The 12,976-nt window shown below is 47.5% G+C and overlaps 1 protein-coding gene across 1 annotated transcript in view; it reads right to left on the bottom strand.

The window, feature by feature from the left end:
* Positions 1-12,976, bottom strand: part of MUC2 (mucin 2, oligomeric mucus/gel-forming) — a gene marked incomplete at both ends in the record, with an annotated part of 93,516 nt that overhangs the window by 7,672 nt on the left and 72,868 nt on the right. The window contains 3 exons of the mRNA XM_082317294.1: positions 114-297; positions 1,433-1,680; positions 3,729-4,328. Coding sequence (XP_082173420.1) covers positions 114-297; positions 1,433-1,680; positions 3,729-4,328 — 1,032 coding nt within the window. The remainder of the gene's footprint in view (positions 1-113; positions 298-1,432; positions 1,681-3,728; positions 4,329-12,976) is intronic.

Raw genomic sequence — 12,976 nt, 5'->3', positions numbered from 1 at the left:
AGAAAGAATTCACTCACAGATTTGTTATCAAATTCCATTCACCTTTGTGGCAGGGCTGTCATTTAACTGTTTTGGTTTTCTGAGAGTACAAAAATTACAAAAGTAAGCCTTACCACACTGTCCATGCGTGTTGTTGCCAAACTGGCTGTAGGGCATTCTGATAGAAAAGGATAAGCCATTGTAGGTCACATTCATACCTAGTTCAGGAATTTCCACTACACGATTTATGCCTGACTCATAGATGCTCAAGCCAAATTTTTTATAAGGCAAAGCCACTGGCTGTTTGTTTACTGTCACCTAATAAATAAAAGAAAACAGAAAAGAGACATATATTTAGTTTGACTTTAGAAAACAATTGACTGTTCATTACTTTGCATTGGGGATAAAATGTAAAGGCAAATAATGTGCTTTTAGTTTGTAACAAGTGTCCCTGTGTTTCCTTTTATGTTACTGGAAAGTCAAACTTTTCGTCTCTGAGACAAAGAAAAGGTCTATCAGCCACGGATAAACTACGCTAAAATTCAGTTTAAACAAAACAGCTAAATTCTAACACTGAACAGATTTATTGGAGTTACTATGGCATTGAAGACACCCCATGAAAGTGCAATATAAAATTCTCCTAAATTCCTAGTGTACACAGTTTTAACTTTCTTGGCATAAAGGCAACATGCTCGTAGGAAAATTAAATGAAAGAAATAAGCCAAAATCTTTGTTATTTATTTAAATACAGTAGCCATGATATACCTATGGAACTAACACTACTAGTTTTACTGAGCAATGGTAGATTTCCTTGCTTTGGAGAAAAAAAAGCAAATTTTCAACAATACGCTGCAACCTAACTTCTAATACTCCTACACAGTAATGTACAAAAATAAACCAAACAAACCCCATGAAAACCTAAAAACAAACACTTCTCACCCAATTTTGAAGCCCCAAAGCTGGGGCATCATGTTTGTCAATGAAATAAACACATAAGAGCCCCTATTCTGAAAAATTAAAAAAAGTGACACCAATCAACGCTAGTAATGGTACTTTTCAAAAATGTTTAAGCCCAGTATTTTATTGTTATGGCTAGTTTTCATTGTATCCTCCCATTCAACATTTATTCTTCTCCTTTGTTACATTAATATTAATTATAAATGAATTTATTTTATATCCTTAACTCTTAGCAATTTGTCCATATTTGTGTATTTAGGCATAAGGCACTGCAAATATTTGAGATAAAAAAGGGAAGAAGTTGTAGAAATTTTTCCCCGTATTCAGAGTCAAAAAAGCAGTCCTTCAAAGCAGTCCTACTTTATAATCCAAACTGATATTAAATCTAAAACACAGATTCCTTTTTAATTTTTTTCCTAACATTGTGAGTATAAATATCAGGTTGATGCTGTATTAATATTTTAATCAAGAAATCAAAGGTAACATTCTCCAATACCTCTACTTGTAGAGTATTTGGTTTGACTGTTGCTATGCGCACTTCCTGAGTCTCATGTCTCACAATGAGTGTTCGAGGACAGGAGACTACATCCCGTGTATTACAATGGTAGTTATCAATGTAGACACCAAAGTTGTCAACTTTCTTATAAATCTCTTCCACAAGGACGTATGTACAATTCCCTTGATAGCTGTAGTACAGTCCATCAAAAGTCATGTAATGTGGGTCTCCCCAGCCAGTGCAGTAGCCTACAAAAAGAGGTAGCTAGGTTAGCTTCTTATGGCAACATACAGAATCAGACCAGACTACAAACAAAATCTGTAGGTGTGGGATTCATCTCATCTAACTGTAAGCATTTAAATTTCTAAAAAAAGTGCATATGTCAATGCATGAGCTCATTATCTAGAACTCATCAATAAAAGAGAAAAATAGGCACTTTCAGGGCACAGTTCATCATCTGACTTATTTCTGATAGACAAGTGACAAGAGGATTAACTGCACCCTAGATATACCTTTACTGATAGTTTGAACAAGTAACTTATATGTAGGCTTCTAGCCTATAGATGGCTGTATCTGGACATTTAAATCCTGCCTCGGGAGACCAATTTATTCTATTGACACAATAGTTATGTAGAAATGATGGCAAATTAAGTAAAAGCCCCTGATTAGCTAAAAAGAGCCAATGAAGCCCTCCAAAAAGACCAACAATAGAAGTCTGAGGGTCCCAGTCTTGTGCAATGCTTGTCCTCTGGTAAATATTGTTGCTCTTGATATTAGTATTGTTTCCATAGGAGATAAAATATGCAACAAAATATATACTTACAATCACATTCCCAGTGCCAACAGCATTTATCCTCATCAAGGACTTGCACAGGAGAAAGCCCATTGGCACATGTAGGTTTAGGAGGTGGATTACAGATTATGGGAACCACCTGGATTATATTGTCTTCTATACATATTGCCTTAGTGCAGTCACAGAGCAACCATGACTCACCTGGCTGTGTTTGAAAAGAGGGGGGGAGGGGAAAGAGAGAGAGAGAGAAACGTTATGAAGCAGTCAGACTGACAACAATTATGCCTGAATATCTTTCACATCGTTTTAAAATGCCGTATGTTTATTGATAACTTTTTCCCCACCAGAAGTCTGAAAATGGGAAGCGCAGCAGTCAGCACCATCAAGGCCTGCAAGGTGAGCTAGCACTACTGAGAGCTGCTAAGTGAAAAACATTACTTATAAAAGTCAAGCCAGTAACCTGAAGTGGGAATTGCCTTTTTTAGTTTCAGGTATCTGAAAGTTAGATGTCTGTTCTAATCTCCTCACCTAGACTCCTTCTCTAATTGACAGTGAAAGACACTGATCAATATCAGTGATCAATATATGATCAATCCCCTTCCATGAATGCCTAGAACAGATTAGCAGCTAAAGCTACAATGAACACCAGCTATTTGGGGAGTAATGTCTAAGGTGATTATGTGCATGCATTGTGATTGTATGCATTTTTTCTATCTATCTTCCACCAGTTTTTCAGCCATGTATATTTTTTATCCCTGCAGATCTACTGAGCAACTTGGTAGACATCTAAGCTGTGAGGAGGCTTAGAAATGTACAAGACATTAGCTTCTCTGTGTCAAAGGTGGAGGGTTCCAAAAAACTCAGGACCCTGAGTCAAATTTCATGAGTATTTGAATGTGGTGATCTGTTTCACAGTCCTCTCCTGAAAGCAGACTATGACCAGGTATGACTCATTCCGAACTCAGACTAGTTCACGCCTCTGGTTTCTTGTTGGGCTGCACTGTAAATACACAAACAACTTTTCCCCACTCTGGACCTATTCAAAAGCAGAAACGGAAAAGATAGTTTAGCACCACTTAGCCCTTGGCTACCTCTTCATCACAGCTATCCTACAATAAAGAGAAACATCGAGCTGTAATCTAACTCCTTGAAGAAAGCTTTTTTAAAACTATACTTGAAGAACGAATAGCAGTATATAAGCCATCAAACCAAATATCATTGGAAGTCATGCTGATACCCAAGAAAACAGAAAGAAGTAGAATGGACTGATACTTCATTTCTATCCAGATTAATACCTCCTTTTCTATCCAGATTAATACCTATTCTGTATGTTACTAACATCGAAACTATGTGCCTAGCCTCCATCCAAAGCAGAATGCTAAAAAATCTCATGAAATCTACTCACTGCATAAGATTCATTAGGTAAAATAGAACAATTTCTTCCAGGAGTGGTTGGTGGTGGACTTGTAGTTGAACTTGAAGCATTGAGTGGAGTAACCATACTGTACGTAGAACTTCCTACAATGGTGACTGCACTTGATGTTGCAGTTGGCCCAGAAGTACTAGTTGAGCCAGGGGAAACAATTTTGGAGGTTGTCATGGTTGCAGTCATTGTGGTAAAATTACTAGAGGTTGTTCCTGAAGTGGTGGTAAAAGATTCTGTTGGAGTTGTACCAGAGGTAGTGGCTGACGCAGTGCTGGTTGATACTGATGGCAGAGATACAATAGTGCTAGCGGTAGATGCTAGGGAGGATGGTCCCGAAGTTGTGGTGGTGGCGATGGCAGTTGATCTTGTAGGAGCAGTGTGAGTTGAAGTGGTTGTCATTGGGCTACTAGTTTCCATTACTATCGTAGTGCTGTGGGGAGTGGGTCCTGAGGGTGTGGGGCCTGAAGTGGTGGTTTTGGTGGTTGATCCTATTTCAGTGACTCCAGAAGTGCTGACTGTCACTGGGCTTGTTGATAGGAGTGATGTTGACTGTTGAATAGTGGTGCCTATGGTAGACACCGTACTTTCTATTTCTGTAATTCTAGTTGTTGGCAGTGGGGTGGCTGAAGGAGGAACTGTAGTACTCATCGTTGCTCCTGTTTCAGGTGTTGTACCCTCTATAAGACAGGGAGAAAACACAGTATTTTATTTTAAGTAGTCAAATTGCATTTCCTATTAACTTAATTTCATTTTCTAATATGCAAATGATATTCAACAACCTAAGCATAGGGTATTTAGACAGGAATAAAGCAGAAACTCTTTAATTAATGGCTTTTGCATAACAAGGGGATTACTAGAAAAATCTCTTATATCTTGGATGGGAAGCACTGATGTAAACACTTTATCAATGATCACTGTTGGAAGGAACAGCTGTCTGTAGTGTTAAAACTTTATACTGCAGAGAAGAGTTCAGCAGTCCTAAATCCAGGGGAATTCATTGAGTTGATCAATGAACTCATTGCTTAATTCTGTATTGCGGTCATGCTATATTCTATGGCTAGACCACTGATACATGTGCTACATGTGGCATGTTCATACCAGCACTGATTATGCTCAGAGTCATTTGAATCTACTGAAACTGAACAGTGGCTGGAGCAATGTGTGATCCATACCTAACCCCCAGGCCTGTAAGACCACTCAACCACAAGTTATTATGGCATTTTACGAACCCAAAATTCACTTTTCTGCTTTTCTCCTTCTCGCATAACCAAGCCAGTTATAATTCTGGGCCCTAAAGCAGACACCTTTAAAATACTTTCTGATGAACATTTTATAAATTGTTCATGATACTCAGAAGCCAGCCTCAGAGCGATCAGTTTGTGCTTTTACAGCATGATGTAAGAGACACAAGGTAGACAGAGAAGCAGTGCGTACATAATAAGAGTGCAGTCATACTGCTGGAGGATAGCAGCAAGTAAGATACGCTGCTTATGCCACCACAGTTCACACACAGTCCGTCAAATAAAATTAATAAATAAAATTAATTAATAATTAATTTAGCTGCACAACTGCACCCAAACAGCGCCTGAAATGACAGTGCCACAAAGCCAAGCCCTGCTCCCATTGCACGCCATGGGTCCGGCTGAGTACATTCTCTCCAGCTGAAGGGCGAGGCCCAACAGCAGCAAAAGCAAGACTTCCCGTCAGTTCGGCATCTGTCCAAGCTGGGCAGAGGCACGAGGATGAAAAAGCTCCTAACGTTCCCGATGACACTCAAAGGAATGGAATCGAGAAGCAGAAACATGTCGTGCACTCCCCTTCCTAAACGGAGAGCGCAGTACAGGACCCACTCTACTCCGCTGTCGTGAGACCCCACCTGGAGGACTGCATCCAGCTCTGGGGTCCCCAGTACAAGAAAGACGTGAACCAGTTTGAGCGGGTCCAGAGGAAGGCCACAGAAATGATCAGAGGGCTAGAACACCTCCCCTAGGAAGAGAGGCTGAGAGAGCTGGGGTTGTTCAGCCAGGAGAAGAGAAGGCTCTGGGAAGACCTTACTGCGGCCTTTCAATATATAAGGGGGGCTTAGAAGAAAGACAGAGAGAGGCTTTCTACCAAGGCCTGTCGTTACAGGACAAGGGGCAACGGTTTTAAACTGAAAGAGGCTAAGTTTACATTGGACATAAGGAAGAAATGTTTTTTGATGAGGCCGGTGAGACACTGGAACAGCTTTCCCAGAGAAGTTGTGGATGCCCGAGCACTGGAACCGTTCAAGGTCGGGCTGAATGGGGCTCTGAGCAACCCGACGTAGTGAAAGATGTCCCTGCCCACAGCAGCGGGGTTGGACTCAATGATCTTTACAAAGGTCCCTTCCAACCCAAACTGTTCCATGATTTTTTTGGAAATACACATCAACTGCACTCCCTCAGAGTACAAAACTGAAGACACACGTTAAGCTGCCAATAAACCTTGATTTCTCCCATAGCAAGGCAACAAATGGCAACACAGCCAGAGAATTACTTAGTGGTGCTGAAGACGGAGGAGGCGGCGTTTTGGTGATTATTATTGGTGTTGGGAACGTGCTTGCGGTAGTCGGGGTGGACGTCGACGTGCCAGGAACAGCCGTCGTTGTCCCCAGGGTGCTGCTGGTGGTGCTGCTGGGGGGCATTGCGGTGGTGGTGGTGCTGCTGCTGCTGGGAGGCTCCGATGGTGTTGGCCTGGCAGTGGTTGTCGATACAGGTGGAGAGGACACTGTGGTCGTTGTGGACGAAGTTGGGGCTGTTAGAAACAGCAGGGACAGAGAAAACAGACAAAGGTGCAAGTCGCATGAGTGGGACACAATATGCATCAAACAGAAGTTACGCATTAGGCAGCTGCCGCAAACCTATAGCGGTCAGCCCTCCCTTACCACAGTAAAGGCCTACGTCACTAGGCCTTCCTTTCCGGCCCTGGAAAGCAGACTAGTTCCAAACGAGTGCACAGACAGGGTCATGACAATCCCTTCCTAGCAAAGAGACTAGGGATGCTGCTGTAACGTGCTTCTCACTTAAATCAAAAATACCTACCAACAGGTAAGACACGAGGAGGAGTAAGGCTCTGTGAGGCTTTCTATCTCTGCCCTGTTACTTAGAACACCTTGCTATCTCTGGCGTAAGAAGTGAGAGGGGAAGCTGTGGTCTGGGAAGGAAGCGTGCACAGGAACATGTTCCTGCCTGATGGTCGTCTCCTTTCCCTTTGGTGCAACGTCAGCCTGGTGAAGAGCTTCCCAGAGTACTAGTGGATCTCGGCAGCCAAAGACCACAGTGCACAGCAAGTGGCAGCCTGCAGAGTGAAACTGTTCCCCAAAGCCTGCCAGGGGAATCCTTCCGTCCTAGGTCTGTAACCACAGGCAAACATTAGCACTGACAGAGGGAAAGCAGGAGGAGAGAGGGAAGGAATTCTGCACAGCCCCACCCAGACAATGCCTAAAATGATGGTACTCTAAATCAAGGCCTACTCTAATCTCGCACAACGGGTCCTTCTGGGAATCTTCTCTCCAGCAGAAGGACAGAGCTCCAAACCAGCACAAGGAAGACCTCCTGCCAGCTCAGTATCTGCTGTGGAGATGACATGCCTTTAGTGGTCGACAGCCTTTCATTTCTCCCGTGGCAAAGCAACAGCAGAGAGTGCTGGTCTGCTAAATACCTGGAGAGGCTGAAGTTACTGGGGCGGTGACTGATGGTGTGAGTTCGCTTGTGATGGCTGGGCTGGGTATGGGCGTGGCGGTAATTGCTGCTGGCTGCCTGGCTGTAGCGGTGATGGGAACTGTTGTGCTGGGGGTGGCTGAAGCTGCAGTTGGTGTTGGACTCGGTGCACTTGTAGAGAAACCAAACCCCGGGAAGGGTCGTGACCACAAAGGAAGCAGGCGCAGCACACACACTGCTGCCAAAACATCGGCTTGCTTCCCAGCAGCGCGTGGAAAGCTGGAGAGCAACGCTCACGGCAACGCTGGGAGAACCCAGGAGAAGCCCAGAGCTTTGGTCCGTAGCAAGGGGCAACCCGCGATCTGAAACCTTTCTCCAGACCCTGCCAGGGAAAACCTTCCTTCGAAGCTTCCTACAGCCGGAACTGCAGGTGAGTGGCAGCAACGGCCACAGAGTCAAAGCATGACAAGAAAGTCCGCACAACTGCGCCCCAACAGCGCCTGAAATGACAGTGCCACAAAGCCAAGCCCCGCTCCCATTGCACGCCACGGGTCCGGCTGAGTACATTCTCTCCAGCTGAAGGGCGAGGCCCAACAGCAGCAAAAGCAAGACTTCCCATCAGTTGGCATATGTCCAAGCTGGGCAGAGGCACGAGGATGAAAAAGCTCCTAACGTTCCCGATGACACTCAAAGGAATGGAATCGAGAAGCAGAAACATGTCGTGCACTCCCCTTCCTAAACGGAGAGCGCAGTACAGGACCCACTCTACTCCGCTGTCGTGAGACCCCACCTGGAGGACTGCATCCAGCTCTGGGGTCCCCAGTACAAGAAAGACGTGAACCAGTTTGAGCGGGTCCAGACGAAGGCCACAGAAATGATCAGAGGGCTAGAACACCTCCCCTAGGAAGAGAGGCTGAGAGAGCTGGGGTTGTTCAGCCAGGAGAAGAGAAGGCTCCGGGAAGACCTTACTGCGGCCTTTCAATATATAAGGGGGGCTTAGAAGAAAGACAGAGAGAGACTTTCTACCAAGGCCTGTCGTTACAGGACAAGGGGCAACGGTTTTAAACTGAAAGAGGCTAAGTTTACATTGGACATAAGGAAGAAATGTTTTTTGATGAGGCCGGTGAGACACTGGAACAGCTTTCCCAGAGAAGTTGTGGATGCCCGAGCACTGGAACCGTTCAAGGTCGGGCTGAATGGGGCTCTGAGCAACCCGACGTAGTGAAAGATGTCCCTGCCCACAGCAGCGGGGTTGGACTCAATGATCTTTACAAAGGTCCCATCCAACCCAAACTATTCCATGATTTTTTTGGAAATACACATCAACTGCACTCTGCCTCAGAGTACAAAACTGAAGACACACGTTAAGCTGCCAATAAACCTTGATTTCTCCCATAGCAAGGCAACAAATGGCAACACAGCCAGAGAATTACTTACATGGTGTTGAAGACGGAGTCAACGGCGTTGTGGTGGTTATTGTTGGTGTTGGGAACGTGCTTGCAGTAGTTGGGGTGGACGTCGACGTGCCAGGAACAGCCGTCGTTGTCCCCAGGGTGCTGCTGGTGGTGCTGCTGGGGGGCATTGCGGTGGTGGTGGTGCTGCTGCTGCTGGGAGGCTCCGATGGTGTTGGCCTGGCAGTGGTTGTCGATACAGGTGGAGAGGACACTGTGGTCGTTGTGGACGAAGTTGGGGCTGTTAGAAACAGCAGGGACAGAGAAAACAGACAAAGGTGCAAGTCGCATGAGTGGGACACAATATGCATCAAACAGAAGTTACGCATTAGGCAGCTGCCACAAACCTATAGCGGTCAGCCCTCCCTTACCACAGTAAAGGCCTACGTCACTAGGCCTTCCTTTCCGGCCCCGGAAAGCAGACTAGTTCCAAACGAGTGCACAGACAGGGTCATGACAATCCCTTCCTAGCAAAGAGACTAGGGATGTTGCTGTAACGTGCTTCTCACTTAAATCAAAAATACCTACCAACAGGTAAGACACGAGGAGGAGTAAGGCTCTGTGAGGCTTTCTATCTCTGCCCTGTTACTTAGAACACCTTGCTATCTCTGGCGTAAGAAGTGAGAGGGGAAGCTGTGGTCTGGGAAGGAAGCGTGCACAGGAACATGTTCCTGCCTGATGGTCGTCTCCTTTCCCTTTGGTGCAACGTCAGCCTGGTGAAGAGCTTCCCAGAGTACTAGTGGATCTCGGCAGCCAAAGACCACAGTGCACAGCAAGTGGCAGCCTGCAGAGTGAAACTGTTCCCCAAAGCCTGCCAGGGGAATCCTTCCGTCCTAGGTCTGTAACCACAGGCAAACATTAGCACTGACAGAGGGAAAGCAGGAGGAGAGAGGGAAGGAATTCTGCACAGCCCCACCCAGACAATACCTAAAATGATGGTACTCTAAATCAAGGCCTACTCTAATCTCGCACAACGGGTCCTTCTGGGAATCTTCTCTCCAGCAGAAGGACAGAGCTCCAAACCAGCACAAGGAAGACCTCCTGCCAGCTCAGTATCTGCTGTGGAGATGACATGCCTTTAGTGGTCGACAGCCTTTCATTTCTCCCGTGGCAAAGCAACAGCAGAGAGTGCTGGTCTGCTAAATACCTGGAGAGGCTGAAGTTACTGGGGCGGTGACTGATGGTGTGAGTTCGCTTGTGATGGCTGGGCTGGGTATGGGCGTGGCGGTAATTGCTGCTGGCTGCCTGGCTGTAGCGGTGGTGGGAACTGTTGTGCTGGGGGTGGCTGAAGCTGCAGTTGGTGTTGGACTCGGTGCACTTGTAGAGAAACCAAACCCCGGGAAGGGTCGTGACCACAAAGGAAGCAGGCGCAGCACACACACTGCTGCCAAAACATCGGCTTGCTTCCCAGCAGCGCGTGGAAAGCTGGAGAGCAACGCTCACGGCAACGCTGGGAGAACCCAGGAGAAGCCCAGAGCTTTGGTCCGTAGCAAGGGGCAACCCGCGATCTGAAACCTTTCTCCAGACCCTGCCGGGGAAAACCTTCCTTCGAAGCTTCCTACAGCCAGAACTGCAGGTGAGTGGCAGCAACGGCCACAGAGTCAAAGCATGACAAGAAAGTCCGCACAACTGCGCCCCAACAGCGCCTGAAATGACAGTGCCACAAAGCCAAGCCCCGCTCCCATTGCACGCCATGGGTCCGGCTGAGTACATTCTCTCCAGCTGAAGGGCCAGGCCCAACAGCAGCAAAAGCAAGACTTCCCGTCAGTTCGGCATCTGTCCAAGCTGGGCAGAGGCACGAGGATGAAAAAGCTCCTAACGTTCCCGATGACACTCAAAGGAATGGAATCGAGAAGCAGAAACATGTCGTGCACTCCCCTTCCTAAACGGAGAGCGCAGTACAGGACCCACTCTACTCCGCTGTCGTGAGACCCCACCTGGAGGACTGCATCCAGCTCTGGGGTCCCCAGTACAAGAAAGACGTGAACCAGTTTGAGCGGGTCCAGAGGAAGGCCACAGAAATGATCAGAGGGCTAGAACACCTCCCCTAGGAAGAGAGGCTGAGAGAGCTGGGGTTGTTCAGCCAGGAGAAGAGAAGGCTCCGGGAAGACCTTACTGCGGCCTTTCAATATATAAGGGGGGCTTAGAAGAAAGACAGAGAGAGACTTTCTACCAAGGCCTGTCGTTACAGGACAAGGGGCAACGGTTTTAAACTGAAAGAGGCTAAGTTTACATTGGACATAAGGAAGAAATGTTTTTTGATGAGGCCGGTGAGACACTGGAACAGCTTTCCCAGAGAAGTTGTGGATGCCCGAGCACTGGAACCGTTCAAGGTCGGGCTGAATGGGGCTCTGAGCAACCCGACGTAGTGAAAGACGTCCCTGCCCACAGCAGCGGGGTTGGACTCAATGATCTTTACAAAGGTCCCTTCCAACCCAAACTATTCCATGATTTTTTTGGAAATACACATCAACTGCACTCCCTCAGAGTACAAAACTGAAGACACACGTTAAGCTGCCAATAAACCTTGATTTCTCCCATAGCAAGGCAACAAATGGCAACACAGCCAGAGAATTACTTATTGGTGTTGAAGACGGAGGCAGCGGCGTTGTGGTGGTTATTGTTGGTGTTGGGAACGTGCTTGCGGTAGTCGGGGTGGACGTCGACGTGCCAGGAACAGCCGTCGTTGTCCCCAGGGTGCTGCTGGTGGTGCTGCTGGGGGGCATTGCGGTGGTGGTGGTGCTGCTGCTGCTGGGAGGCTCCGATGGTGTTGGCCTGGCAGTGGTTGTCGATACAGGTGGAGAGGACACTGTGGTCGTTGTGGACGAAGTTGGGGCTGTTAGAAACAGCAGGGACAGAGAAAACAGACAAAGGTGCAAGTCGCATGAGTGGGACACAATATGCATCAAACAGAAGTTACGCATTAGGCAGCTGCCGCAAACCTATAGCGGTCAGCCCTCCCTTACCACAGTAAAGGCCTACGTCACTAGGCCTTCCTTTCCGGCCCCGGAAAGCAGACTAGTTCCAAACGAGTGCACAGACAGGGTCATGACAATCCCTTCCTAGCAAAGAGACTAGGGATGTTGCTGTAACGTGCTTCTCACTTAAATCAAAAATACCTACCAACAGGTAAGACACGAGGAGGAGTAAGGCTCTGTGAGGCTTTCTATCTCTGCCCTGTTACTTAGAACACCTTGCTATCTCTGGCGTAAGAAGTGAGAGGGGAAGCTGTGGTCTGGGAAGGAAGCGTGCACAGGAACATGTTCCTGCCTGATGGTCGTCTCCTTTCCCTTTGGTGCAACGTCAGCCTGGTGAAGAGCTTCCCAGAGTACTAGTGGATCTCGGCAGCCAAAGACCACAGTGCACAGCAAGTGGCAGCCTGCAGAGTGAAACTGTTCCCCAAAGCCTGCCAGGGGAATCCTTCCGTCCTAGGTCTGTAACCACAGGCAAACATTAGCACTGACAGAGGGAAAGCAGGAGGAGAGAGGGAAGGAATTCTGCACAGCCCCACCCAGACAATGCCTAAAATGATGGTACTCTAAATCAAGGCCTACTCTAATCTCGCACAACGGGTCCTTCTGGGAATCTTCTCTCCAGCAGAAGGACAGAGCTCCAAACCAGCACAAGGAAGACCTCCTGCCAGCTCAGTATCTGCTGTGGAGATGACGTGCCTTTAGTGGTCGACAGCCTTTCATTTCTCCCGTGGCAAAGCAACAGCAGAGAGTGCTGGTCTGCTAAATACCTGGAGAGGCTGAAGTTACTGGGGCGGTGACTGATGGTGTGAGTTCGCTTGTGATGGCTGGGCTGGGTATGGGCGTGGCGGTAATTGCTGCTGGCTGCCTGGCTGTAGCGGTGGTGGGAACTGTTGTGCTGGGGGTGGCTGAAGCTGCAGTTGGTGTTGGACTCGGTGCACTTGTAGAGAAACCAAACCCCGGGAAGGGTCGTGACCACAAAGGAAGCAGGCGCAGCACACACACTGGTGCCAAAACATCGGCTTGCTTCCCAGCAGCGCGTGGAAAGCTGGAGAGCAACGCTCACGGCAACGCTGGGAGAACCCAGGAGAAGCCCAGAGCTTTGGTCCGTAGCAAGGGGCAACCCGCGATCTGAAACCTTTCTCCAGACCCTGCCAGGGAAAACCTTCCTTCGAAGCTTCCTACAGCCGGAACTGCAGGTGAGTGGCAGCAACGGCCACAG

The sequence above is a fragment of the Platalea leucorodia genome (genome assembly GCF_965183815.1).
Source record: "Platalea leucorodia genome assembly, chromosome: 7".
NCBI classification, from domain to species: Eukaryota; Metazoa; Chordata; class Aves; order Pelecaniformes; family Threskiornithidae; genus Platalea; species Platalea leucorodia.
The sequence above is the reverse complement of the archived record's forward strand: the minus strand, read 5'-3'. Positions and strand labels throughout refer to the sequence as shown.